Consider the following 27,944-nt stretch of genomic DNA (forward strand, 5'->3'; position numbering starts at 1 on the left):
CTGATGCATAATCAGTATTAAACTTTTTAGAAAGAAAGTCTGTGTGAAAATACCTTGAGTTCCTCCATGCGGTTCCAGATCAGTGACTGGTCAGAGGAACCGTTAGGATCCTGGTCTTTCAGAACCTCCTCAGCTTCCACGATCCAGCGGGACAGAGAGTCCAGCTGTTCGTTAAACGTCTCATAGTCCCGAACTCCAGCCTGGGGAGCAAAAAAAAACCTCAGTACTGGACACTAAAACACTCTCATTCATACGGCACTGACTGAACCGCTCCTGTATTTCCAAACCTCTGGACTCACCTGCAGCGCCACCTGCTGTCTGCTCAGGCTCTGCTCCACGGCACTGAGGCGTTGGGTGAGAGACAGGTGGTCAGACTGGATGGAGGCCACGGCCGATGTGTCCACCTGCTGTTTGAGCTGCTCTCCCAGCTCCAATAAAACCTGCAAAGACGCCTGGACGGGAGCCTGAGAGCGCAGCAGCTCCTGAGGGAACATGGGATGAGAGGAAAATGATTCTACATTGTTAATAAGGGTGAATACAAAACTTTACAAAAGAAGTTGCTGTTCAGAATTCATGATTAGAGCACTAACAGCATTTATAAATCTACATACACATGATAATTAATTACATTGTTTCATACATATCTATAGCCACAGTTGTAATACACAATACTCAACTTAATTATGGTTACCCCTCTAAAACAAATAATGCATGATATCATATATTATTTAGTATTAGCATTGATCACGTGTTTTAATGCATTATAATCTTATTATTATGTAAAAGTAGTGTATTTTAATGTAGGATCACTAGTTCAAATTATTTGAGAGAATATACAAACTGTTTTTAAGGCATTAATCTAAAAATATCAAATAATTAAAATGGATTAAAAACAATTTGATGTGAGTATTAATGATACTTCTGACAAGAGAAAGCTCCTAATAAAGGAGTAATCGATAACTTTAAAAAAGATGATAATTTATTCATTTTTGTTCATGCTAGTTAATACAAATGTTCACAGTGCATGTTAGATTAAAGTAATGTTAAGAGAAACAACTTTTGATCTTATGTTGTAGTAATTGTTGAGATTAACATGAACTAAAATCATTAATGCTGTATAAGTGTTGTTCGTTCTGTTTTCATGTTAACTAATGTTACAAAATACAAACTTTATAAAGTATAACCACGTAATCAGATTCACATGCACACACACACAGATATTCTGAGCTGCACTCACAGCACAGTCCTGAATCCAGGTGGACACTTCCTCCTCAGTGATGTCTTTGTGGCTGGCTGTCTTCAGCATCTGGTTTGCTCTCTCCTCGAGTGACTGGACGCTGGAGTCACTCTGTCCATAAAGGTCCCTATAGCTCTGCCACAGCTGCAGGAGACCCTTACTGCTCTTCAGACGCTCCACAATTTCCTCCTGTAGACTGTTCCACCTGAACGCCACAAACACGTACAGATTACCATATGAGTGTGCCATGCTATTTACTGTACATGTTTCTCCATGATACCACAGTACTGCCATGATTAATGCTCAGAAATACACCAAACTGTCCTTTGGGTACTTTTTGTTAGTTTTTCAAGATTCATTAATAATTTGACAGTTAATACATACAATAAAAGTAAAAGACAAACAAACTTCAGAGTCATTGTTTCCCCTAATTGCACAAAAGCAAAAATTAACATTTCAAGTACTACTATTAAGTACTAATTAGGTTGGTCTGTCTGTCCATCCATCCATCCATCCATCCATCCATCCACCCATCCATCCATCATGCAGACATTTATAATTTAACAAACTCTTTCTATTTCATCCATCCAACCAACCACCCATCATTCCATCAAGCAGACATGTATAATGTTACAAACTATTTCTATTTCAAAGAAATGCTATTCTTAAGAACTTTCTATTCATCAAATAATAATAATAAATAATAATAATAATAATAATAATAATAATAATAATAATAATAATAATAAATGTTTCTTGAGCAGCAAATCATCATATTTCTGAAGGATCATGTGACACTAAAGACTGGAGTAATGATGTTAAAAATACAGCTTTGCATGACAGGAATAAATTACATTTTAAAAATATATTAAAATAAAAAATATATATTTTAAAATAATACTATTTCACAGTATTATTGTTTTTACTTTATTTTAGTTCAAATAAATTCAGCCTGAAGAAACAAAACATAAAAAAATATATTTTAAACTTTTGACCAGTATATGTACACTGTATATGTACATTATATGTACATATGGCTTAAGACAAATTAATTTACTGTAAGGTCAGCTGCAAAAATAACTGTCCGCACCTTTTCGTTGCCTTTTTAACTGCATGTCTTTAGTAAATCCTGACAGTAGTTTTGTCAAGATGTTAGTAAATCTGGCCCTAAGTATATAATCTGCAAATCTGTTGTTATTGTAAAAGAATGAAATAAAGAAAGAAATAAAAACACTGACGAAGCATCAAATTTAGCACCACATTCACCTGGCGTTAATGTCTTTTAGTGTGTTATTTAAAGTGTCGGAAACAGACGGGTGACACTCTTCCAGAAGCTGATGTGTAACTGATCCAAACTTTCTCAGGCTGCTCTCTTGTTTCTCAAGCTCCTCCTGCAGGTTCTAAAGATGTCAGAGGACAGAAAATGAGTAATTTTCTACTTCAGATTCAGAACTTGCAGATTAATACTGAACAGGAACTTGATTTACCTGTAGACTCTCCACCTGCAGCCGAGAAGCCTCCAGAGATCCCGTGAGCAGACGGTAGCGGGACACAGAGTAGCGTCCCTCTGTCAGGTAGCCGTTGATCTCTTCAGACGCTTGTTTGTACTGACTCCACTTGTCCTGGACATTCTTTAGGCTGATCTTGAGCTGCCCAATCTGAGACAAACAAAATCATAAACACATCAATAAAGTTCTGTTTAAAACCTTGATTTACAAAATTTTAACCAAACATTAAATTATGGTCTATTTAAAATGAAATACAAATGAAATAAATGATAATACCAGGTGGTCCAGATTTGCCCATGTGTTATTCAGGGCTTGTAAAGACTCCATGACAACAGCACAAGCCTCGTCTGTCTTGTTTTGGACAAGGGCACAGGCTTGTTCTTCCACTCTCTCCAGCTCTCTCTCCTTCTCCTTCACCATCTCTTCCATCTCCTATTACATGTGAGAAATAATCATTCTTCCGCTGGTGGGGAAAGCCACCTCACAGAGGTCAGGATGAATAAAATAAGACTGTTTGTCGGGTCAAACGGACAAACCTGACAGTCTTTGAGTGCGTTCTGTATGGAGGATAAATTCTCAATCCTGTGTTTTCTCTTGAGTCTGTCCTCCTGAGCGTTCAGCCACGCCTGGAGACCCTGAACTTTAGCCTCATATTCAACCCAGGATGCCAACAAGCCTTCCAGATACTGCATCTGAAGCAACAAAAATTAAAATGTAACAAATGACACATGTATATCATTTTATAGTTTAATCCTCAAATACTAAAGAGTGTTTAACTAAAACAGTGAATTATAAATCTGTATATAATCACAATTTAGTATGCAAATAAGTACCACTTTTATACAGTGTATTGATAATGTATTATTAATTAATATCAGTGATTAATAAATTATATCAATTCATTAAAATGCTAAAAAAAAAAAAAAAAAACTCAACTACTGTTACTGTAAGAACATATAGTTCTTGAAACTTATGGAATCACAAAATGAATAATTGTTAATATTGTATATTTATTAATGCATTAAAAATAACTAAACTTAATTAAAATGCTAAAAACATTTTTAAAAATATAACCCTCAATAACTATTGCTTTTATTGAAGAACATATTCGGATGTTATGTTGGCAGGGGACTTCAAGTCAAAAAGGATGAGAACCACTGTTCTATTAGCATTGCTTTGAATATATTATATGGATCTGTTCCGTCATATAGCCATTCAATGTTTTAGTAATATTCTTTGAAGTACCTTGAAGTTTAAATATAATTTCACATAAAAATGGTAAAACCATTTCTAATCATTCCTGTGCCGTGATACTGCTACAAAATCTTTTTAAGGGCGATTCTGAATGGCAAAAATTTAATCTTACTGTTTGTACTGTTTGTATTTCAGAATTAAATGATCTACAAAAAGTCTGTTACTTTACTGTGCCGGAAGTCATTCATTTTCAATGGGAGCCGGGCGGCGAGCTCCGGCGCGGCACGTCTTTGATGATTTGGGCGTCGAGGAGAGTTGAAATCAGCTCAACTTTATGGTAATGAGCTATGACGCGGTTCGGCGGCAACCAGCGGCAACCAGTCAGAATGTAGAAGTGCTCCGCTTGAGAGAAATCCAGAGAACGCGGGCCTGTAAACTTTGGTTCCAACCACATAAGTTCCCAAGCAAAATGTAAGAGAAGTTGATCATTGCTGTGCGGGTTTCCCTATCATTTATGACGAGATCATTCATAGTGATGTGTAATTTGTTAAGAAGTCGCGCAACACTATTTTACAGGCGCTAGAACGCTCGTTGTTAAGCGGGTATGCAATTCATTCTTACTTTAACATTTAAACAATTTCATGAAGTTAATTTATTCCCTACTTGTGGTCAGTCTATCAATCAACATTCTTGTTTGATTTGCGGCCTCTTTAAATACAGTTTAAAAAAAGAAAAAACATTTGATCTACGTCAGAGCGGCAGCGCGTCCACAAAGCTTTCTACAGCATCGTTGGCAGGGCGGCAAGAGCGAATTTTGACGCTCTCGCCGGCGGCAGTGTGAACGCACGGTTAGAGAAGTGTGTAGAAGTATGAAGCCTCACTCTCTCTGTGATGTGTGTCTGAAGTATCTGCCAGTGGCAGTTCATGGCTCCCAGTTTCTCAGCAAAATCAGTCTTATCGCTGCGTTTGCTCTCCACATCCGCACCGCTGATCTGGAGCACTGACTGATTCACAAAGTCCACAGTGAGCTGTTTGCAGTTGACGTCCACTCTGAAGCCCTACAAGAAGTAGAACAAAACAACAACAACAGTATGTAAAACATACACTCCACACAAATTAGTCATTAGTAATTAGTCTTAAACATGAACGGATATTTGATAAAACTGAAAAATTATGTCACCTTGTATCGCTGCAGGTACTCTTGGATGACCTTTGACCCAACAGCCCCTTTGAGATTTTCCTCGTCCTCTTCTATCACTCTCTCCATCAATGAAATCCAGTTCACAAGCTCAGCGATAGCATGACGGGATGCCAGCTTATCCATCTGAGACTAAAACAAATGAACAATATATCTTTAAAAAAAAAACAATAGACTAAGAAAGATCAGACAGGATCTAGGAACCTCAGAAATGAATCTAATCGTATTTGTTGGAGCAGATAAGCCTGTTTAAAGAGTGCTGGTCTGTACCTGGTGGAGTTTCTCTTGAACTATGGGAATGCGGGCAAGCAGTTCGGACCACTGAGAGTCCAGAAGGGTGAGTTCAGAACGCAGAGACGCAGTGTCCATTTTCTTCAGCCTGAGCAGATGGTTTCCCTCGTTCAGCACTGAGGCCTTCAGATTGGAGCGAGTCTCCACCTCCTTACTGAACTCCTGAACAGAAGATAAGACAACACATAAAACTGCCTGTATATAGTGCTTTTCAGAATGACTTCCATATGGACATGCAAGGATTTAAATAATCACACAAATAATAAATAATTATTAATTAAAGCTTCTATTCAAACTATATTATCATTGGCAAAAACATAAAATTGAGAATATTATATAATAATAAATAATAAGATAATATTATTTTAAATATGGCCCAAGATGCTGTGTTAGGCTCCAACAGGATAAGAGGTTTGGAGAATGGATGAATGAATAAATAGATGGATTGTTGGTTGAATGGAAAATAACTAACTAACTAACTAAATAAATGAATAAAAAAATGGGCTCCAGCACATCCTTAATAATAAAATCAATAAATAAAATAAAATAAAATAAAATAAAATAAATGAAAAGCAAAAAAATAAAATAAGTCTTATAATAATATTGGTTGGATGAAAAAAAAAAAAATTATAAAATAATATATTGGTTGGATGCAAATAAATAAATAAATAAATAAATAAATAATTAAATAGGCTCCAGCATCCCTAAAATCTTAAACAGGACAAATTTTTTAAATAAAATAAAACAAAATAATACAAAATTAAATTAAAATAAATAAATAAAATCTATAAAATATAGTAAAATATAATTAAATACAAATAATTAGCTGCATTCTATTGATCAGCAATGCATTGGCCAGTATGGTTCTTCTAGTGAAATTGGTTGACCAAATGAATCAACATCCCAAACACATCCCATGTTTGTGATTTTCTTAATATCAAGACTAACTAACCAGAAAAGCTGACAGCTGGTCTTTAACAGTCTCCAGTTCCTGAGGACCAGCAACAGTCTGCGTGTTCCAGAACTCCAGGCGTTCCAGAGCTTCCTGCAACCAGCGACTCAGTTCAACAGACTCACGCTTATACCTGTGACAAACAACAAGCACATATCACCATGAAGATTATGGAATAAAATGAAGAAAACAACGAATTTCAGTCTAAAACTTAGCTCCTGACCTGGTTGAGTGCTTCAGGATGGAGTCCAGGTTCTGTAGCTCTTTGTTAATCTTGGTGGTGTTGTTGAGCCAGTGCTCGCCCAAAAGAGTGAGCTGGTTCTCTAAGCTGGAGCAGTTTACATAAGACAGAAGATCCTTCCCTTCCTCCAGCACCTGATGCAGCTTGTTTTGGTGCTCCATCAGACTTGCTTTTAGGGCCTTAGGTGAAGATCATGAAAGGACAATATGGAAAGTTGATTACATACAGTTAGTCTGGTATTATCAGATTATCGATCTAATACAACAATCATAAACATGTGATCATTGGCAAGATACTCCAGACATCTCATTTTAACATGCTAGAAGATTCATTACTTTATTATGTACCTGATAGAGCTCTATTCTTTCATTTAGTCTCTCCTCTGTTTCCTCCACCAGGCTGGTGCTCGGCAGACTGCCCTCAACAGCCTCTAGCAAGCGGTACAGGGTTTGATAGTCCAAAACTAGACGACTCCATGTCTGATAAAGTCACAAACATGCAAACAGATAAGTACAGTATGTAGAAAACAACTGCACACTTTAAAACATAAATGCTACTAAGCATAAACAGTGGGGCAAAAAAGTATTTAGTCAGCCACTGATTGTGCAAGTTCTGCCACTTAAAAAGAGAGGCCTGTAATTTTCATCATAGATGCACTTCAACTATGAGAGACAGAATGAGAAAAAAAATCCAGAAATTCTCGTTGTCTGATTTTTAAAGAATTTATTTGCAAATTATGGTGGAAAATAAGTATTTGGTCAATAACGAGAGTTCATCTCAATACTTTGTTATATACCCTTTGTTGGCAATGACAGAGGTCAAACGTTTTCTGTAAGTCGCCACAAGGTTTTTACACACTGTTGCTGGTAGTTTGGCCCATTCCTTCATGCAGATCTCCTCTAGAGCAGAGATGTTTTGGGGTTGTCACTGGGCAACTCGGATTTTCAACTCCCTCCAAAGATTTTCAATGGGGTTGAGATCTGGAGACGGGCTAGGCCACTCCAGGACCTTAAAATGCTTCTTACGAACCCACTCCTTTGTTGCCCGGGCAGTGTGTTTGAGATCATTTTCATGCTGAAAGACCCAGCCACGTTTCATCATCAATGCCCTTGCTGATGAAAGGGGGTTTTTACTCAGAATCTCACGATACATGGCCCCATTCATCGTCCTGGTCCCTTTGCAGAAAAACTGCCCCAAAGCATGATGTTTCCACCCCCATCCTTCAAAGTAGGTATGGTTTGAACTCAGCATTATTTCTCCTCCAAACACGCCCAGTTAAGTTTTTACTAAATAGTTATATTTTGGTTTCATCTGACCAAATGACATTCTCCCAATCCTCTGCTGGATCATCCAAATGCTCTCATGCAAACTTCAGACAGACCCGGACATGCTTACCTATTGCAGATTCAGACTTTCCAGCCTGGTACAGGTCAACAATTTTGTTTCTAGTGTCCTTTGACAGCTCTTTGGTCTTGGCCATAGTGGAGTTTGGAGTCTGACTGTGGTTGTAGACATGTATCTTTTATACTAATAACGAGTTCAAACAGGTTCCATTAAAACAGGTAATGAATGGAGGACAGAGGAGCCTCTTAGGCCCCGTCCACACGGAGACGCATTTAGCTGTATACGTATAAATTTTGTACCGTATCAGCGTTTCGTCCACACGGATCCGGCGTTTTAGAAGCATGCATCCGATATTTTTCGAAACCGGGTCCCAAAGCAGATAAATCTGAAAACGCTCATCTTACGTCTTCGTGTGTACAGCGAATCCGTATATTTTCTGAAACGGTGATGTCATCACACTACGTTCAGCACGGTGAAAGAGGTAAGGGATACAACTACGGGCACTGGGCATGCGCCCATCAATATCGCGTCATTTAATTAACGTATCTGCATACCTGTAAGGGTATGTTTTGGGTTGGGGTAGGTGTAGGCATTAATAAAACACATCTGTTAAGTAGCAAATGTATTTATTGTTACTTTATTGTGAGATTTTGCCTCACCTCTGACCTCTGCTATACCCCTTCTAGTCACAACTCTTCTTCTCCGTTTTTAGTGTATTTCTGTGGCAGAATTACAGCGCCACACCCTGGCCTGGCATGCAAACTACATCGTTTTTAGTCCGTTTTTGTAATCTCGTGTGGACGCAGATATTTCTTGAAACGAGGAAAAAAAAAGATTGGATTGGGAAAGCGCTGGCTTCGTGTGGACAGGGCCTTAAAGAAGAAGTTACAGTTCTGCGAGAGCCAGAAATTTTGCTTGTACAAAATACTTATTTTCCACCATAATTTGCAAATAAATTATTTAAAAATCAGACAATGTGATTTTCTCATTTTTTTCTCATTCTGTCTCTCATAGTTGAAGTGTACCTATGATTAAAATTACAAAAAATTTAAGTGGGAGAATTTGCACAATTTGTGGTTGACTAAATTATTTTTTGCCCCACTGTATGTATATATATATATATATATATATATATATATATATATATATATATATATATATATATACATACTCTACATAAAAATAATGTTACCTCCGAGATGCACTCCAGCTCAACTCCTTTTTTATGTGCTTGCTTAAGCACATCCTGAGCGCGGGCTAGCGTCTCCTCCAGAGTCTGACGGTCGCGTGGCATAACAAAGGCACTAATTTTCTTGTAGAATGTCTCTGTGAGGACCATGTGCCACTCCAAACCTTGGAAAAATTCCTGTAAATCAAACATTTGGGTACACGCTTTGAAGTAAGCTTGTATACTTATTTTTACACACAAACACAAGGTGTATTAAGGAGTTTGGTGTACCTTGTGTTTGTCTAGAAGGCTGTGCACGTCCTCTACTGAGCTAGCAATCATCTTCTGATCAGCGGTCATCTTATCCTGGGCTGTGTCCACCAGATCGATTAGATCTTGCAGAACTCGTTCATACTGATTCTTCAGTGCCATATTCTGATTCACCCCGCTCCGTCGAGAGCCCACCGTCATCACCAGCTCCTCATAAGCATCCTATTCAGCAAACACATAGATAACTTTGATAAAACCCATATTTCAGGCCTTAACCACTATATTATAGGACTATTTTGTCTGGTTCTCTTTTTATAATAATATAGTGCACAAAAATGCATGCAAGAATAAAAGTGTAAATTTTGCCCATGTTGATGCCAATGATTGGTTGAGTACCTGTAGCTTCAGCAGCTCATTGGTGGAGAACTGATCCGGGTGTAGCTCCGCCCCCCTGGCTTTCAGTTCGGTTATTCTGTGCTCAAAGCCCTTCAGCATCTCTTCTACCTCTGCAATAGTCTGTTAGAACAAAAGTGACAAAGCAATGACACAAGACTTCACAGCGATAACTGTCCTACTGTGTTATTTTTAACTATAACAAACTATTATGTATTACTATTTATTACAAACTAAAATAAATCTAAAAAAAAATATTTAAAAAAATGATGAAACCTGTTGAAATAAGCTGAGGTAAAATTACGTCAAAAGTAAATTACTAGAACTGAAAAAAGCAACAACTAAAACTTAAATTAAAATAAATGAAAGCTAAACAGTATTATAAAAAAAACTAAAACTGACAACAGCACTTTCCAAAATTACCATAATTAAAATTTACTTTAATAAAATACGATGCCAGTATGTAAATATATATATTTACATATTTTATTTACATATATATTTAAAATATATAAATATATATATTTAAATATATATATTTACATATTTTATTATATATATTTACATATTTTATATATATTCACATATATATATTTACATATTTACATATTTATATATATATATATATATATATATATATATATATATATATATATATATAGTTAAAATAAAAAAAATATATAATAATAATTTAAAATATTAATGAATACTATAATGGTATATAAATAATACTAAAATGACACTGATATACAACTAAAATCACTGTTAATCTAATGCATTAATTAATAATCAAATATGAAATATATTTCTTACTTCAAGCTGTTTAGTTGTTGTGTGGTCAAGAACTCCTGCCATTTTCTGGATAACCTGGAACTTGCTTTCACCAATCGCTGTAAAGAGATGCTGTAACTCCGTCTGAAAAGAAACAGGAACAGAAACTGAGATGAAGTTGCAGTGTTGCATTCATGTACAGAACTGAATGGTGCCATCAGGCCCTGATTCCCACCTGGAAAGCCGTGAGCTCCCGCATTCTGCTCAGCATGGTGTCACAGCGGCGGTCCAGAGCCGAGTCCAGGGCTCCCAGGCGGCGAGACAGACAGTCGAGAGTGTCCTTCATCAGAGTCTGCTCTTCCTCAGCCAGACCCACAGAGCTGCCCATCAGGCCCTGGCTGTGGCTGACCACCTTGGTCACCTCCGTCACTTCTTTTCCCAATGTCTGTGAGGCAAGCAAAACATATAGATAAGACATTTATAAATGTGCTTCAATTATTTCTACAGCTCTATCTATGGTTTTACATTTAACTATTGGCGGTGTTGTTAAAAAAAAACTGTCCTCTTGGCAAAAAACTGAAATAAATAAGCTGAAGTATTAAATTCACAAAAAATTTAATGAAAATATAAAAAATAATGGCTAATTCAAAATATGAACTTTTCCGTCATTTATGACAATGCTTCCCTGCCATTTATGACAATGCTTCCCTGCCATTGATAGATAGCGCTGCAAACTGGAGAACTCCAAAACGGGAGTGGATTCCAAAAACGGGCAGTACCTCGCAAAATCTCTTTGCTTCCACCAAAATGTTGTTGACTTAAGTTTGTTAAAATAAACCCATTTCCTCGACTTCTTAAATAAAGTTATAACACATGCTATATAAGTGATGATAGCTCCATTAGACTGGGGTCCCAACACGGCCCATGGGAATGTTAAACTGCATTGTTTTAATCTAAGCAAAGGTGGTGTCCCGGGCCATGACTTCAGATTCTCAGGCTAGGAGGGGGCAGTGACACTGGGTGCCACTAAAAACCAAGGTCTGGTTGATGAGTTTCTGATGGTCGAATGTGGGGTGTAGGGTAGGGTTAGTATTTGTTGTAGCATTGTTATTGACATGGCCAATTACATTTTTGCGTGTCATGTGTCTGTCTGCCAATGTAATAAATTCACGTCCTGTTTGTAGATCCCATCCCCATTTGGAAATCTCCAGGCTGCAGCTATACCCTTCTCGAATGAAATATTGACCCATGAAGAGGTAGAGGACTGTTCATGCTTTGGGGGTGTTTATGGATGCAACCTACTCAATCTATGATTTCTTCTGAATCTGATCCAGACAAAGTCTTGGACAAATGGAGTGCCTATTCACACCAAGTGCAAATAGCGTGTCTTATTGGCAAGTGCTATTCACATTAGCTCTGCCTAACAAAAGACTTTAAAAAAAAGGCCACTAGTTCAACATCCTGAGTGGCGCAATCAGTTAAGCGTATGCATGGCTAATAGATCACTGTTTTGTTGTGATCAACACGGCTTCGAATCCGCCTTTTGCAAAGCTTGCTCTTCTCTTTTCTCATCACAAATCACATCAGAAAGGCATTTATTTTCAATAAAAATTAAGAAATTTTCTAAATGTGGAAATAAAGTCACAAAATGTTTTAATAATAATAAAAGCATTTATTGAGTAAGGATATGTGTAGGGAGGGCTTTTAGTGTTCCCTTTAAGGCGGCATCCCGTTTAATAATTTAAATAAAAATAATAATCCACACTCTGTTATTATTGCATCCTGTTAATGTACAACAATACTGAGGTGCAAATAGCATGTATCTGTCAAAACAAATAAATTACATGTAATTACTATTTATATGCCAAAGAACTGCTACTTTTATATGGTGTAAATAGAATATATCAATATTTTCACTTAGTAAATAGAAACTACAGCTATTTGCACTTTGTGTAAATATCATGTATCTCTAAGAAAATATGTTAGTTTCACTGAGTGTAAATATAATCTAGTTGTTATTACCACTTGGTGTAAATACTTTATATAGCATAATAATACTAATAATAATAATAACTAAATAATACTCATTATTAGGAATACTTAAGTACTTAAGCATTTATATAAACATATAGGGTACATTTAAGTTTCTACGGTTTAAATAATTGTCCAGAAGACATATATATATTATTATTATTATTTTGTGTTGTAAATTTAATTATTTATTTATGCATCATTCATGGAAGATTTTTCCCCGGAAATATTTTAGTTTATTTAACGAGAACAGAAGACATATAGTATATGAGGATTTATAATATCATATTGTTTAGTGTAAAATGCCTTTAAAAAGAAACAAACATCCGGAAAACTAAATGTGGGCAAATAAGATGACTAGAAATCAGATATTAGCTAGCAAAATTTGCCGCCCAAAGTTCAGACCTCATAATTGGAGAGTTGTGTGTCAGCGTTCTCCGCCAGCAGTGCAGGGCCAGAAAACAGTGTGTTCTCCACATCATCCACCCAAGAGGAAGTGGCTGTGACTGCTGAATAAAGCTGCTGCTCCATCAGAATGACCTCACGCTCTGTGGCCTGTAGAAACAATCACACATTATACACGGTTTACCAGGACACCTACGACACGCACGTGTTGATATGATAGCTGCCATGTTACGCGATAGGTTGTGCATCGAAATGATTTTACCATGGTTAAAGGGTTTAAACATTCATAACAAGCCATAAAGTTATTTAGCGTAAGTGTAGGCTGTTAAGGAACATGGTGCATTAATAAAATTCAATTCAAGACTCAATTGTTGTGTCATCATTCACAACTGCATGCATCAAAGAACCAGAGCTGTTTTATAATAATGTGTCTACCTGAGGGGTAGTTTCCTTTATTGTCTGACTGAATCCATTGTGCAGGGACATCAGGCTGGACTTGTCCTGGACGTGAGTTTCTCTCTTATAAACCGGGGCGGCAGTCTTCACACAAGCAGTTCTGGAGTAAAACTGTTAGAAAATATAACATTTTACGAAACACTCCACCAACAGAGAGAGTTTCCGAGTATTACAACTGTGCTCCAGTTATGCAAGATTTTTGCATTCCCTGAAGGCAGTCAGGCTGCAAAAAGAATAGTGCTAAAGTTTAAATTAATGTGACACTTGAGAACCCAAATACAGACGGAAAGAGAGACTTGATAGTATTACCCAACGGTAACACTTTAAGTTTAAATTTAAGTTTAGGTTTTGGGGAGGATTAAGGATTAATGCATATACATTTGTAAGTTTTTCTTTCAGACACCAAATTTATGAGAGGAGAGTACTATTTAAATTAAATTAAAAGCGCTATATAAATGCAGTCCATTTAACCGTGCGAGGTGATTACAAAGGTTTGCACTAGTCGTTTTACTGGTATTTGTGCTATTAAACCAGACGGTTAAACCTGAAGCTAATTTGCACTGGTCTTGGTTGATTGCATTGTTGTTATGAAAATGGTCTGGCTGTGTCTTTGTTCATTGTCAATAGATATAACAGTAAATATGACTTGTTATCTATAAATATGGCTGTATTCACAATACATGTTATCTTACCACTAAGAGTTCATAGTTACAAGTTTTCTCTTTAAATCTATTCACAAAGCTGCTGAGAGCAATTTTTACTAAGGAATAGAGAGAAGTCTTAAGCTAAGAGTGAGGGCGGGGTTGACCTCGTTGCTATGGATGATGTCATCACACTGACTAACTATGCTCACAGCGATTGGCTGATAGTGGAGGGGTCACTGTCAGAGATTTAATCAGAACTCTGGGTTTGGGCTAAATTCAGAGCTTGGAGCCCTCGATCGCTTCGGACAGCACGTCAAATATGCTTATATTGTTTTACTTTATTCAATCATTTGTAAGTATGAACTCGTAAAAATAATTAAAAATTTTTTAATTAAAGATACATCAATTATCAATATTGCCTCAGTGTTATATAGTGTCTTTGGGTGGATTGAAGCATCAGTCATTATGATTGTTAGTGATTTGGTCTTAGTGACTTAGGAGTCCTCTTGACTACTCCTAGCGTTTTGTAGATTTAGGAGCTAGTTTTAGCGCTAAAATGCTTTGTGAAATACTCTTAGAGCAAAAAATGAGGAGTCCTAAAATTAGGACTGACAAGAGTTTTTTCCTAAATCGGCAAGTTAGGAGCTACTTTTAGCCTTACAATGTTTTGTGAATATGGCCCCTGACCTGTAATGTTGCCAGAATCATAATCATACACTATTTGTTCGTCGGCCAGAGAAGAACTGGCACCCGACTGAGCCTGGTTTCTCCCAAGGTTTTTATCAAGCGGCAACCTCCCGCAGTCTCTCTTGAAGCCAATTCGGAAGTAATGTAAACTGCAATTCCTCAACTGGCCGCTAGGGACAGGCTCCAGAAGGGAGCAGAATCTAATTGAGCTCCATGTTAAAATTCCCAACTTTACAGCAGAAAAAAACATGTTTACAGCCTGGTGCAAATTGTGGTTTTGGCCTATACAGCTAATTTTGACTTTCATGACAACTGTGAGGGGGTGATTTTTTTTTATATAACTCATTCGTTTATGTTATATAAAGCCTTAAAATTCTGCATAATTAAGGGCGTGGTTACTTTGAGTGACAGGTGGATAGCCATTTACCCGCTGTCTGTTAGTCATTGCTTCACCTAAGCTTCACCCACATCCCGCCTTTTTACCCATTTTCTGTTAACCGGGGCGTGACACGCGATGACTGGCTCGCAAGATGGCAACGCTCAGCTCGCCCCTACTTTAAGCTTCAGAACGGCTTATCAGAATTCAATGGGTGACGTCACGGACACTACGTGCATATTTTTTTACAGTCTATGGTTTTTATCTCCATTCTGGCCCCTAGGGGAGTTTTGGTTTCTTGCCACTGTCGCCTTTGGCTTTTGGCTTAGAGCCCTGCACGGGCCTCATATCTAGGCCCTAGCCCGGCCCGGGCCCGAGACGCTGAGGCCCTAGCCCGGCCCGTGTCCGACAGCTTATCAAAATTCTCGGCCCGAGTCCGACTGGAGCCCGTTTTTTTTTTTTTTTTTTTTTTTTTTTAACATTGTTGCAGCCATTAAAATAGTTCTGTTTTGTTTTTAATGTCAAAGTAGTTATTTTTCGTTTCGTTTCTTTATTACGTTAATTTAGAAAAATGTTTAGAGCATTTTTTTGTTTGTTAAATTAAAGTTTTAATTTTTTTAAGTGACGACCAAAAGCGGCCAGCGGCCGACAGTGAGTTAACCGCATATTTAATTAATTTAGTCTCTCAAATCAACTCTTGACTTGTCTTGCCTACAATAAAATCCATAAAACACTTCAAGCATCACAATGTTAGTTAATTTCGCCAACTATTACCACCAGTAGCCTAAAAGGCATTTTTGACGAGCTGAGGCAGGCTGATTCTGCTCGCGGCTCTCGCAAACGGAGCTAAACGAATAATATAAAAAAAGCACATGCAAGTTGTCTTATAGCCTACCTTACACCTACGCAAATGAATATAAATCCCATCTTCAATTCCCGGGGTATATGCTCATTTAACGGAGTTTACAGCAACGGAAGCAAAAGATTAAGATGCATTTTATTCAGCAGCTTATTTCAGATTCAAATACCACATAAGAGAGCGCGACGCACTGGTAAGATAATGATCTCATTCATCTCATTCATTTTTATTGAAGGTGATGGTGTTTTTGACTATCTTAGACTTATTTTAAGTTTCATTTACGGCCATTTGCGTTGGCTTGCATTAGTCATTTGCGGCGATGAGTGTTGCAGCACCATCATATCTATCTGACTACAACATATAGCCCATAACACATTGTGACACATAATGACATAATGTTTGAAAGTCTGTAGGTTAACATAAATGCAGATAGGCCTAATTGTAATAATAAAAGACAACATAGCCTAATTATCGATTTTGAAATATTAAACCAATCAATACAGAACGAATTATTCTGTAGCCTTTTGCCGTCAATACCATGGATATGGCATGGGCCGGCTACTGCCGAAGTTGTCTTTGCTGTATCAATAGGCAATATATTTATATTTAACATGAAGTATAGGGCTTCCCTGTACATTAATAGCACCAGACGCCCCGCGGATGACACGCAACAGAAACGCCATGCTCACACCACGCTTGCAGTGTGTCTCCGCGCTGAAGAAACGCGCGCTGCTGCTGGCGCGGACTCTGAACCTATGCTCTGAACACTGTGCGAGCCATCTTAACAGTTGCGTTAGCTATTATGGTCTCGTGTTGTTTCCACCAGCGCAGAACTCATTGTTCCTTTTAATTGATAAAATAAATATAAAACGAAGGAGAAGCCTATAAAAAGGCCCGAAGCCCGGCCCGCGTTTTAGGTATGACATGAAAATTGGCCCGAAGCCCGGCCCGAGGGGCGTAAAAAAGTCGGGGCCCGTCGGGCTCGGGCATAAATGCGGGGCTTTATTTTGGCTTGCTCAGTTGAGGACACTAAAATTTCAACTAAATTACCGATCTGCCCGCATTGACACTATATGAAAACTGAAATTAGCTGGATAACACCACTGTTTTCTCCAGAGCGGCTGTACAGCCGAGTCAAATTCCGTTGCACTATTTTCCTGTTTAACACTGTGAAGCTGCTTTGAAACAATCTGCATTGTAAAAAGCGCTATATAAATAAAGGTGACCTGCCTAGATCACATGCAGAACTTTCCACTACCATCACCACTTTTTTGGAATTGCAAACTCATGCTAATTCGCACTGTTTATTAAATCTGGCCCATGATGTTTTGGTCAACCACTCTACATTTGAGCTATGTGGACACTGTAAAGGAATCAGTGTACCTGTTGTTTGCTGTCTTGCTCCAGGGTGTTCATGAGGAGCTGTAGTTTAGTGGCCATGTCTTTTTTCAGACTTTCCCATCTCTTCCTCCTCTGCTTTTTCACGGCCTGACTGTCTCCTTCCAGCTCTGTTTCGGGGGACAGGATCTCTGTTGCACTGCAGAAGATTTGACGCAATTGTAAAGAGGGAGTCAGCAAAGGTTTGAGGGAAAAATGATAGAAAACAGTGAGTAGTAATGAAAGAGAAATGGAGGTTAATCATACCTGGCTCTGATGGGTGATGCTTGTTGGGTGAGTATTTCCTCTCCACGACTTGCCACAGATTTCAACAGCTTCTTTTGCTCTGCAAGTTGCTCTTCAAGCTCCTGAATTTACATAATATATATCATCATTTCTCATTTAGTAGATGCTTTCTTATTTAAAACACCAGTTCAATCCCACCGGAGGACATAATGTGGATAGTTCTAGGTTTATTGTTTTGTCATTTCAAACCTCTCACTCTTTTTCTACTAAAATATTACACACCTTCTGTTTCTGGAGGGTGTCCTGGTGCTGCAGGCTGCGTGTGGAGCGGGCCTGGGCCAGCCAGTCCTGCATGTTTGGACTCTGGGAGAGACTGGAGTCGGATTCACTGGAGTCTGACGGTTCCTGAAGGGAATCCTGTAGGAGAGGGGCAATCCAAACATAAATACAGTATATTAATAGTCTTGAATACCAAAAATACCTTGCTGGAACTGCATTAAAATCAAATCAAAAGATCATCCAATCATGAATCAAATCGTCAGTCATCATTCTCATATTCTGTAATTTTCTTGTGAATAACAGCAGGAAAAGTGGAAGCCATGCACGAGATTGTGGTATTCAGACCCAGAACCCAGTGCTGCTGAATTATTCTGCACATGGAGAGACAAGCAAAAAACCTATGATGTAATATATCGTTGTTACACAAGCTGTTTGAAGGCCTTTCAACTCCTCCCAAATTAAAGTTGCCTGCAGGACATAAAAGACAAAACTTTTAGAGAATCTCACAAAAACAATGTCTGGGACTAATTTTAATCAGAAACAAAAAAAGAAACTATATTTACATTTATTACAAAATATTATTTTATAAAAAAAAGTATTATTTATTTTATTTTAATATTTAAAAGTATTATTTATTTTATTTTAATATTTAATGTTATATTTGTGTAAAATTAAAGGGTTACTTCAGCGATTAGCATATGGCTTTGTATCAGTAGAAACCCTGGAGTATGTTCAAATGATCCTGATCAGTGATCTAGAAGTGGTGGCTTTGGGAGTGGCCTCACAGGGCAGCGAAGCAGTCTGGGAAATGTTGTCTTTCATTCCCATGAGACAAAAATACATTTTCTAGAATGTATTTTTTTTTTCTAGAAAGCACCAAATTCAAAAATAATTTCCACTATATTAATGACCCAGTTTAAATGCAGATTCATCTTCCCAGCGCTGAAGTACCCCTTTAAGATTTTTTTACATTGAACCATTATTCTCAATTACATTTCACAAACCTGTGAAACTGTCTGTTAAGATATCGTTTTTTGTAAATACAGTTTTTGCGGGTTTTTTTTTTTAAACTTTATAAATATAATACAATTGTTTTAATATAAGATTGATTTATAAAAAAATATTATTTTGTTTCATTCCTCCTCTCTTTCAGATACGGTGTTTTTTTAAATAATAATAATAATAATAATTATTATTATAATTATTATAATTCTCACTTCTGAACCATTTTAAGATGCATTTTATGAAAGATGCTATCAAATTAAAATGTATTATTACTACTACTATTATGTAGCCTAGAAATCTAGACGCACCCTAGCGGCAGCAAATTTAATCTGCCCGCGAGTGTCGTCTAGAAACTCTCAATACCCTTCTGAGCTGTAATCGCCTAACTCTTGCCGGGCCAATCACATCGTGTATAGAGTCGGTGGGCGGGGCCATAATGACGACAGCCGAGTTGCGTTTGCGTGCTTCTAGTAAACACAGAAACTGGCGAACGGCGGTCTTTCCAATCATCTTTGACCGCGACTCTGGAAGAGTTGGAGTTAAGCTTTTCTCTGAGAAAAGAACAAAGAACGGCACTGAAGTCATTCTTAAAAAGGGAAGATGTGTTCGGAGTTTTGCCGACCGGATACGGCGAATGTTTAATCTATCAATGAGCTCTGCTTCACCTTCGTTGCTCTGATTGGTGGTAGCGCTATCCTATCGCGTGCAGAGGGAGTTTGAAAGACAACCGTTTATCCCGCCCTTCGGATTGAGCCCTGTCAAAATGGTGAGTTTCCAGACCAAACATCTTGATGTTGGTCTGGCTTGTCAGGCTAACTATTATGTGCCATTATAATATTTGGGCATGGAACTTGAAGAAATTTGGAGTAGCTTACAATACAATGATAATTAGAATATGAATAAGGTAATCATGTATGTTAAGTAACATGCGTCATGACATATATGAATGAATGAATGAATGAATGAATGAATGAATGAATGAATGAACGAATGAATGAACGAATGAGGCATTTTATATAGTGCTTTCATATGTACTACTGTACACCCAAAGCGCTTCACACTCATTTCAGGGGATCTCTCTCTCTTCAACCACCACCAGTGTGCAGCTCCACTTGGATGATGCGACGGCAGCCACAGTACAACGGCGCCAGTGCGCTCACCACACACCAGCGATAGGGAGAGAGAGGGTGATAGAGCCAATTCAGTGGATGGGGATTATTAGAAGGCCATGATTGGTAAGGGCCAATCGAGGGAATTTGGCCAGGACACCGGGGTTACACCACTACTCTTTTACGAGAAATGCCATAGGATTTTTAATGACCACAGAGAGTCAGGACCTCAGTTTAACGTCTCATCTGAAGGACGGTGCTCTTGACAGTATAGTGTCCCCATCACTATACTGGGGCATTAGGACCCACACAGACCACAGGGTGAGCGCCCCCTGCTGGCCTCACTAACACCTCTACCAGCAGACACCTGGTTTTCCCAGTTGGTCTCCTATCCAGGTACTGGCCAGGCTCAGCCCTGCTCAGCTTCAGTGGGAAACCAGTCTTGGGCTACAGGGTGATATGGCTGCTGGCTAGCCAGCATATATCAAAGTACTTCAGTACTAACATCCTGCCTAAGTCATTTTTTAGGGTTCCCAAAATAATCTCTAGAACAAACATGTCTCTAGTTTCCAGCCTTGATTCAGATGTCAAGTCTCACCTGAATGTTGATCTGCTTGTCTTGCAGCATCCTCTGCAGCTCCAGCAGGCTACCTTTCAGCGTACGCAATTTCCTGGCGAGCTGCTCCGCGTCTTCCCTGTTCTCCGGCCGGCCCTCCAGCAGAAGATTCTCGCTGTGTCTGGAGAGCTCGGAGAGAGCCAGCACCTTCTCCTCGATTTCCAGCAGCATGTTCTGCAGGAGCAACAGAAGCGAGGCCAGCTCAAACATGGTTCTGCAGCTCTCATCCCAGGACCTTACCAACACCTACAGCGCTGTGCATTATCCCTAATCCCTCACGTGCCATGCTCCCAATAAACATGCATTCTTTAGGATAACAACAGGGATACATAAAAGTACTTCAAATTAAAACCAAAATTGCTTGAGAGATGTCAAGACAGTTGCTTTAAAAAAAGTCAAGGTGTTTCGCAGGGGGACATCTGCCAGTTTGTAACCTTCCCATGAAGTCAAACGAAGCCCCACCCCTTTCACCACTAATGCTGCAGTCACCCTCATGAATATGCAATAACAGGTGGAACATACTTCCAATGAGCACCAATCCTCTTACAGGAGTCCTCTAATATCCCCAAAGCCATTATAACTGTGAACCGTTACGCTGAGACATTTGCATAATCTGATTACGGCTCGTGCCACAGACGCTTAAGAATCAATCCATCTGAATGCTCAGAGGCTTTTTAATATGGTTGTTTACAGATAACAAGTTCCCTGTTCTCTCAGAGGAATTAGCAAACTCATTCATTTAAAATCACAAAGCAGGCCTTAATGTTGTGAGGTAACACAATAATACATTTTCTTTTTTTAGATTAAACAGTAAATTATAAATCCTTTATATATTTTAGTAATGTGCAGTAGGGGGCGCTCTAACCTGACAGTCTCCGAGTTGCTCTTCCATGTTTGAGTCCTGAGAGCAGGAAGTGAAGTTACCACGCGTGCTCTGCAGCCATTGGTCCAGCTGGTCTGCCTGGTTCAGGTAGCTCTGTAAAGCCTGAGCCTGCTGCTGCTTTTCCACTCGTTCACTCAGTCGCTCCTATACACATCAACAGAAACATTTATAAATCATCTGTCAAGACTCTTGGTGGATCATCTTTTCTGTTTGTGTTTTGTGGTTGCTTCTGTTTGTTTGTCATTTCGGTAACACTTTATTTTAAAGTTCAGTTATTAACTATTAACTAGCTGCTTATTAGCATGCATATTACTAAAATATTGGCTGTTTATTAGTACTTATAAAGCACATATTAATACCTTATTCTTCATTATTCTACATCCCTTAATCCTACCCAATACCTAAACTTAAATGCTACAAAAACTAACTTACTAACTATTAATAAGCAGTAAATTAGGAGTTTATTGAGGCAAAAGTCATAGTTTATAGTGAATGTGTGTTCCCTATACTAAAGTGTTAACCATCATGTCTTTGCCTATCCCATCATTTATTAGTCTATACCTCACCTGTTGTCTTAGTTCACTGCCTTATTTATTTCCCTCATGTGTGCTGTTCTGTGCCAGATTGTTTGACTCTGAGCTCACAACATCCAGTAGTGTTTTTTCTAGGGGTCCATTCTAGTTTTTTTTCTTTTGTTTTCAGGATTCTCTGCCTGTTCTGCATCCCATTTTTGTCAACTTCTGCCTGGCATATAATCTGCCTGATCTGGCCTGAGATTTTCTTCTCCTGTTAGCCTGGCCTGTTAGATCTCTTCCTTTCTCCCACCACAGGCCGCTGAGCCAGCACATCTGCCGGTTTCCTGGAGCCTCATATTTTGTCTCTGTGTGGTCTGTGATCTGTCCATTTACATTTATGCATTTGGCAGACGCTTTTATCCAAAGCGACTTACATTGCATTCAAGGTACATTTTTCATTTTGTTAATTCTTGCTTTCCCTGGGAATCGAACCCATGACCTTGGCGTTGCTAGCACCATGCTCTACTGTTTGAGCTATAGGAAACCATATGTCCATCCACTGGTTCTGCCTGCCCTACTTGCTCTGACCCTTGCCTGTCCTGATATCAGTACCAGCCTGCCCCTTCTGGGTTTTTAGCTAGCTTGATTTTTTTCCCCTGCTAGTCAGCATCCGTTTTTTCCTGGCTAAGATTGTTTTTGTTCGGACCCTCTTGGGATGGATTTTGCTGAGTTTTGCCTTTTGCAAATAAATCTGCATTTGGTTCTCTCTCTGTTAGTGGTTCTGACAGCATCTGCATCACATAACACAGTAAGTGTAAATGTCACTGCACCATTACTTTCTGAAGAAACTGAGATTAGATTTTAAAATGTGTTCGAAAAATAGAGGGAAAAAAATAAAGAAAATTGTTACTAGACCCATCTATTTGTATATATTTTATATTATGCTGTTCTTTTGAATGTTATGTTCATTAAATAAACCTAAGAAAAGGGTATCACAGGTTCCACAAAATGTTTTTTGAGCAGCAAATCTGCATATTAAAATGATTTCTGAAGGATCACGTGGCACTGAAGACTGGAGTCATGCTTAAAATTAAACTTTGATCACAGGAATTATTTACATTTAGAATAGAAATATATATATATATATATATATATATATATATATATATATATATATATATATATATATATATATATGTATATATATATATATATATATATATATATATATATATATATATATATATATTTAATTGTACTTGAATGTTGATTTCACAATATAACTATGTTTTTAATTTATAGTATGTTCAAGCTGGTTAACATCAAAAACACAAGGCTTATTTTAAAAACATTCACAGTTGTGTTTATTATAAAACATATATTTATTATTATTATTTTTTACTTAAAGGATTAGTTTACTTTTAAATAAACTTTTGCTGATAATTTACTCACCCCATGTCATCTAATATGTCCATGTCTTTCTTTCTTCAGTGGAAATGAAATGAAGGTTTTTGATGAAAACATTCCAGGATTTTTCTGCATATGATGGACTTCAATGTGCCCCAAACGGCTCAAGGTTCAAATGACAGTTTCAGTGCAGCTTCAAAGGGCTTTAAACAACACCAGATGATGAATAAGGGTCTTATCTAGCAAAGTGATCAGTCATTTAAACAAAAAAAGGAAAAGTTTAAGTTTTATAAGCACAAATGCTCGCCTTGCTCTGTTCTGTCATGCATGTTTGTGACGTCACGTAATACGCAATTACATCGAAAATGTCCTGCTTGATGTAGGCGGAAGTACCGAGTCAGTGTTTACAAGTGGACCATATACACATATTCAAATGTCTTTGTGTCAGTTTGTCATTTAAAACGTTTTTACGAACACTGACTCTGTACTTCCACCTACGTCAAGCGTGACCTTTTCAATGTAACTGCATTATGCGACGCCACAAACACGACCCCTATTCATCATCTGGTGTTGTTTAAAGCCCTTTGAAGCTGCACTGAAACTGTCATTTGGACCTTGAGCCGTTTGGGGCAGAGAAAAATCCTGGAATGTTTTCATCAAAAACCTTAATTTCTTTTCGACTGAAGAAAGAAAGACATGGACATCTTGGATGACATGGTGGTGAGTAAATTATCAGCAAAAGTTTATTTAACGTTTGGATTTGCTGCCCAACATACTATAATTGCCACAACGACCTGAAACCTGCTACACACAAATACGGTATATATATACTGTAGATATATTCATTAATTAATTAATTACAAATTAACAAAATGAATGAATAAATTATTATTCAAGGTATACCTCAAGAAGTTGGCGTTTTCCTGAAGCCTTCATGTGGATGGTGGCCATCCTCTCCGACAGCACAGTGAGTGTGGACTGCATGGCCAACTGATCCGATGAGTCCGAGTCCACAGCATCAGACATCAGCTCGTCTGTGAAGCTGGACTGAAGCCCATCTATATCATCCTGCAGTCTGACAATTTCCTGCATCTGATTCTGGAGGAATATGGTAATATGACGGTTTTAGTTTTTGTTCTGAATCCATACTCTTATAATGCTCTTTTAGTCTACAGCTGGAGCAAAAGCAACAGAGAAAATCCTACAGAATTTCAAATCTGCAATTGTCTCACCTGATATAGGACCATTTGTCTATCAGGACTGAGATCATGCATAGGGGGCTCGTTTAATCTGGTCTCGATGGACTCCATCTTAGTGGAGATGGACTGTACAGATCCCTGATAGCGCTGCTGCTTCTCCAACGCTTCGTAGAGCGTCTTCTGCTTTTCACTTATCTGCAAAACACAAAGATAATCAAAACTTAAAGACCAGATTTTAAATACTAGTACATCTGACTGTTGAACACAAAAAACCAACGTACCACATTTTTCAGGGTCTCCCATGAGCGCTGAAGATCATCTAAACTGGCTACAGACTCCAGAGCGGGATTGTACAGCTCCTGGATGGGAGCTCTGGTGAGAGTGGCCCTTCCCATGGACATCTACATTCAGGGCAGTCCAAGAGAAAACAATACAAAATCAAATATATTATGATTTGACATATTTACCACAGACTTAACATGCATTGATTCAGGTTAATAACAAACGAGGTTTACCTACTGCAATTACCAAAAAGTGCAGTATACAATCAGAGCATACTACATTTTTCTATTTTGCATCTGCATACTTTACAAACCATTTAAGCATACTGTTTCACACACGATTATGTGAATTATCAAAATATATGTCACATCATTAATGTTGTTACTGTTAACTAAAACTATTAGAACTCAGTAACTGAAAATTATTTAATTAAATAAGGCTAAAATAAAATATGAGATGTATACCTTAAATTAAAAATTCTGCCTTAGCAACTAATTTAAACAAATAAGTTGAAGTATTAAGATGACTACTAAAAGTAAAAATTAAATTTAAACTATATAGAAATATTCAAAGAGATGCAATTTGCTTCTGTTTTGTAAAAGACAAATAAACCACAATGAATATCAGTTGACTGAATCCATGGACTGGATTCTCTATTTGTTTTTCATACAACAATTGACAATGCATTACATTACTATACAAAACATCATTGCATACTGTTTCACATACTGTTATATACATAGTATACAGCATGCACTATGCAGTAGTAGACAAGACAGTGTGTTAGGTTTCCATTCCAAACCCAATTTTCTTTAATGTTTTGTGTAAAATTAAGGGGAAATTGATAATTGCAAAAAAGCTGCAGCTGCCGTCTGCTAGAAATAAGATCAAGCTTTACCATTACTGATGCTTTACCATTACTGCAAATACCTTGCTAATGGCTGCTTCAGTGTTAGTGACAGGAGAGGGAGACCGACAGAAAGCAGGAGAGCAGATCTCACTGCTGGTGCCCTCCTCCCCAGACTCCTCTGTCACAGGAGACAGGAGAGACTGACAGCGACCAGCCGACATCTGACAGCAGCACAAGCGGAGAGAGTAACGGAGCAAAGTTATCAGTCAATCAGTTCACAGAGCAGTAACGGTCACTGATAATGACATGCAAAGATTGCTGAGAGATGAGTACATAAAGACCGTAGAGATAAGATGGTCAGTTTTTAATCAACACTGCAAATTGATCTCTTAAGCCTGGCTTAGACTACAGGAGTTTCAGGCCAATTTACAGTATGCCAGATTTACCCCTCCCCTGGATGCAAAAAAAAATTAATTCAATTCAGGGCATTGGTCATTTCTGATTCGGCCCAGATTATCTGGTAATGTGAGGCGTTTACAGATCAAATCTTAGGTTCAAATCAAATTATTTCACACTTGGTTCTCTTTTAAACAATCCCTCTGTATCTTACATATGGGAATGCCCCCAGGCGTGATAGACTACGGAAGCACCAATTATACCACGCTGCTTTTCAACCAGCAACTGTTTTTTCAAATTACAGCTGTAAGTCGCTTGGGGTATGTCTCTATCAGTTTTGCACATTGAGAGACTGAAATTTTTGCCCATTCCTCCTTGCAGAACAGCTCGAGCTCAGTGAGGTTGGATGGAGAGCGTTTGTGAACAGCAGTTTTCAGTTCTTTCCACAGATTCTCGATTGGATTCAGGTCTGGACTTTGACTTGGCCATTCTAACACCTGGATAAGTTTATTTTTGAACCATTCCGTTGTAGATTTTGCTTTATGTTTTGGATCATTTGGAAGACAAATCTCTGTCCCAGTCTCAGGTCTTTTGCAGACTCCATCAGGTTTTCTTCCAGAATGGTCCTGTATTTGACTCTCTATCCATCTTCCCATCAATTTTAACCATCTTCCCTGTCCCTGCTGAAGAAAGCAGGCCCAAACCATGATGCTGCCACCACCATGTTTGACAGTGGGGATGGTGTGTTCCGGGTGATGAGCTGTGTTGCTTTTACGCCAAACATAACGTTTTGCATTGTTGCCAAAAAGTTACATTTTGGTTTCATCTGACCAGAGCACCTTCTTCCACATGTTTGGTGTGTCTCCCAGGTGGCTTGTGGCAAACTTTAAGCAAAATGGCTTTCTTCTTGCCACTCTTCCAGAAAGGCCAGATTTGTGCAGTATACGAGACAGGGTCTCCCACCTCAGCTGTAGATCTCTGCAGTTCATCCAGAGTGATCATGGGCCTCTTGGCTGCATCTCTGATCAGTCTTCTCCTAGAGGGACGGCCAGGTCTAGGTAGATTTGCAGTGGTCTGATACTCCTTCCATTTCAATATTATCGCTTGCACAGAAATCTTGTTGTATCCAAATCCGGCTTTAATCTTTTCCACAACAGTATCTCGGACCTGCCTGGTGTGTTCCTTGTTCTTCATGATGCTCTCTGCGCTTTAAACGGACCTCTGAGTCTATCACAGTGCAGGTGCATTTATACGGAGATTTGATTACACACCGGTGGATTCTATTTATCATCATTAGTCATTTAGGTCAACATTGGATCATTCAGAGATCCTCATCTGAACTTCTGAAGAGAGTTTGCTGCACTGAAAGTAAAGGGGCCGAATAATTTTGCACGCCCAATTTTTCAGTTTTTGATTTGTTAAAAAAGTGTGAAATATCCAATTAATTTCATTCCACTTCATGATTGTGTCCCACTTGTTGTTGATTCTTCACAAAAAATTACAGTTTTATATCTTTATGTTTGAAGCCTGAAATGTGGCAAAAGTTCACGGAATACTTTCGCAAGGCACAGTAAATCCTCCGGACTAGCGGTGCGGGCACTTAACATCACTTCATTGTTGGCAGCCTATCAAGCCGAGATGTTGGAGGAGCTGGGTACTCAGCTGGACGCCGGCAATCCAAACCCAGGCGTCTGGAAGGAGATCTGCAACATAACAGATCTCAACTTACGCACCTCACGCAGTGCGATGCAAAGC

At 38.3% G+C, this 27,944-nt stretch overlaps 1 protein-coding gene across 18 annotated transcripts in view; it reads right to left on the reverse strand.

Moving 5' to 3' along the window:
- Positions 1 to 27,944, reverse strand: part of syne1b (spectrin repeat containing, nuclear envelope 1b) — a 188,368-nt gene that overhangs the window by 38,046 nt on the left and 122,378 nt on the right. For 17 of the 18 annotated variants that reach the window (XM_067456126.1, XM_067456134.1, XM_067456132.1 and 14 more), the window contains 29 exons: positions 25,874 to 26,014; positions 24,943 to 25,062; positions 24,695 to 24,856; positions 24,366 to 24,560; positions 21,523 to 21,684; positions 20,640 to 20,831; positions 17,931 to 18,065; positions 17,670 to 17,770; positions 17,409 to 17,562; positions 13,439 to 13,570; positions 13,004 to 13,153; positions 10,803 to 11,012; positions 10,610 to 10,711; positions 9,800 to 9,919; positions 9,425 to 9,625; positions 9,158 to 9,331; positions 6,969 to 7,100; positions 6,604 to 6,800; positions 6,381 to 6,513; positions 5,408 to 5,590; positions 5,120 to 5,269; positions 4,821 to 4,997; positions 3,282 to 3,437; positions 3,022 to 3,177; positions 2,725 to 2,895; positions 2,504 to 2,637; positions 1,238 to 1,442; positions 300 to 482; positions 54 to 200 (listed from right to left, as the gene is read on the reverse strand). In XM_067456126.1, coding sequence (XP_067312227.1) covers positions 54 to 200; positions 300 to 482; positions 1,238 to 1,442; positions 2,504 to 2,637; positions 2,725 to 2,895; positions 3,022 to 3,177; positions 3,282 to 3,437; positions 4,821 to 4,997; positions 5,120 to 5,269; positions 5,408 to 5,590; positions 6,381 to 6,513; positions 6,604 to 6,800; positions 6,969 to 7,100; positions 9,158 to 9,331; positions 9,425 to 9,625; positions 9,800 to 9,919; positions 10,610 to 10,711; positions 10,803 to 11,012; positions 13,004 to 13,153; positions 13,439 to 13,570; positions 17,409 to 17,562; positions 17,670 to 17,770; positions 17,931 to 18,065; positions 20,640 to 20,831; positions 21,523 to 21,684; positions 24,366 to 24,560; positions 24,695 to 24,856; positions 24,943 to 25,062; positions 25,874 to 26,014 — 4,575 coding nt within the window. The remainder of the gene's footprint in view (positions 1 to 53; positions 201 to 299; positions 483 to 1,237; positions 1,443 to 2,503; positions 2,638 to 2,724; positions 2,896 to 3,021; positions 3,178 to 3,281; positions 3,438 to 4,820; positions 4,998 to 5,119; positions 5,270 to 5,407; positions 5,591 to 6,380; positions 6,514 to 6,603; positions 6,801 to 6,968; positions 7,101 to 9,157; positions 9,332 to 9,424; positions 9,626 to 9,799; positions 9,920 to 10,609; positions 10,712 to 10,802; positions 11,013 to 13,003; positions 13,154 to 13,438; positions 13,571 to 17,408; positions 17,563 to 17,669; positions 17,771 to 17,930; positions 18,066 to 20,639; positions 20,832 to 21,522; positions 21,685 to 24,365; positions 24,561 to 24,694; positions 24,857 to 24,942; positions 25,063 to 25,873; positions 26,015 to 27,944) is intronic. The other variant, XM_067456135.1, reaches the window with a different exon arrangement.

The sequence above is a fragment of the Pseudorasbora parva genome, chromosome 10, assembly GCF_024679245.1.
Source record: "Pseudorasbora parva isolate DD20220531a chromosome 10, ASM2467924v1, whole genome shotgun sequence".
NCBI classification, from domain to species: Eukaryota; Metazoa; Chordata; class Actinopteri; order Cypriniformes; family Gobionidae; genus Pseudorasbora; species Pseudorasbora parva.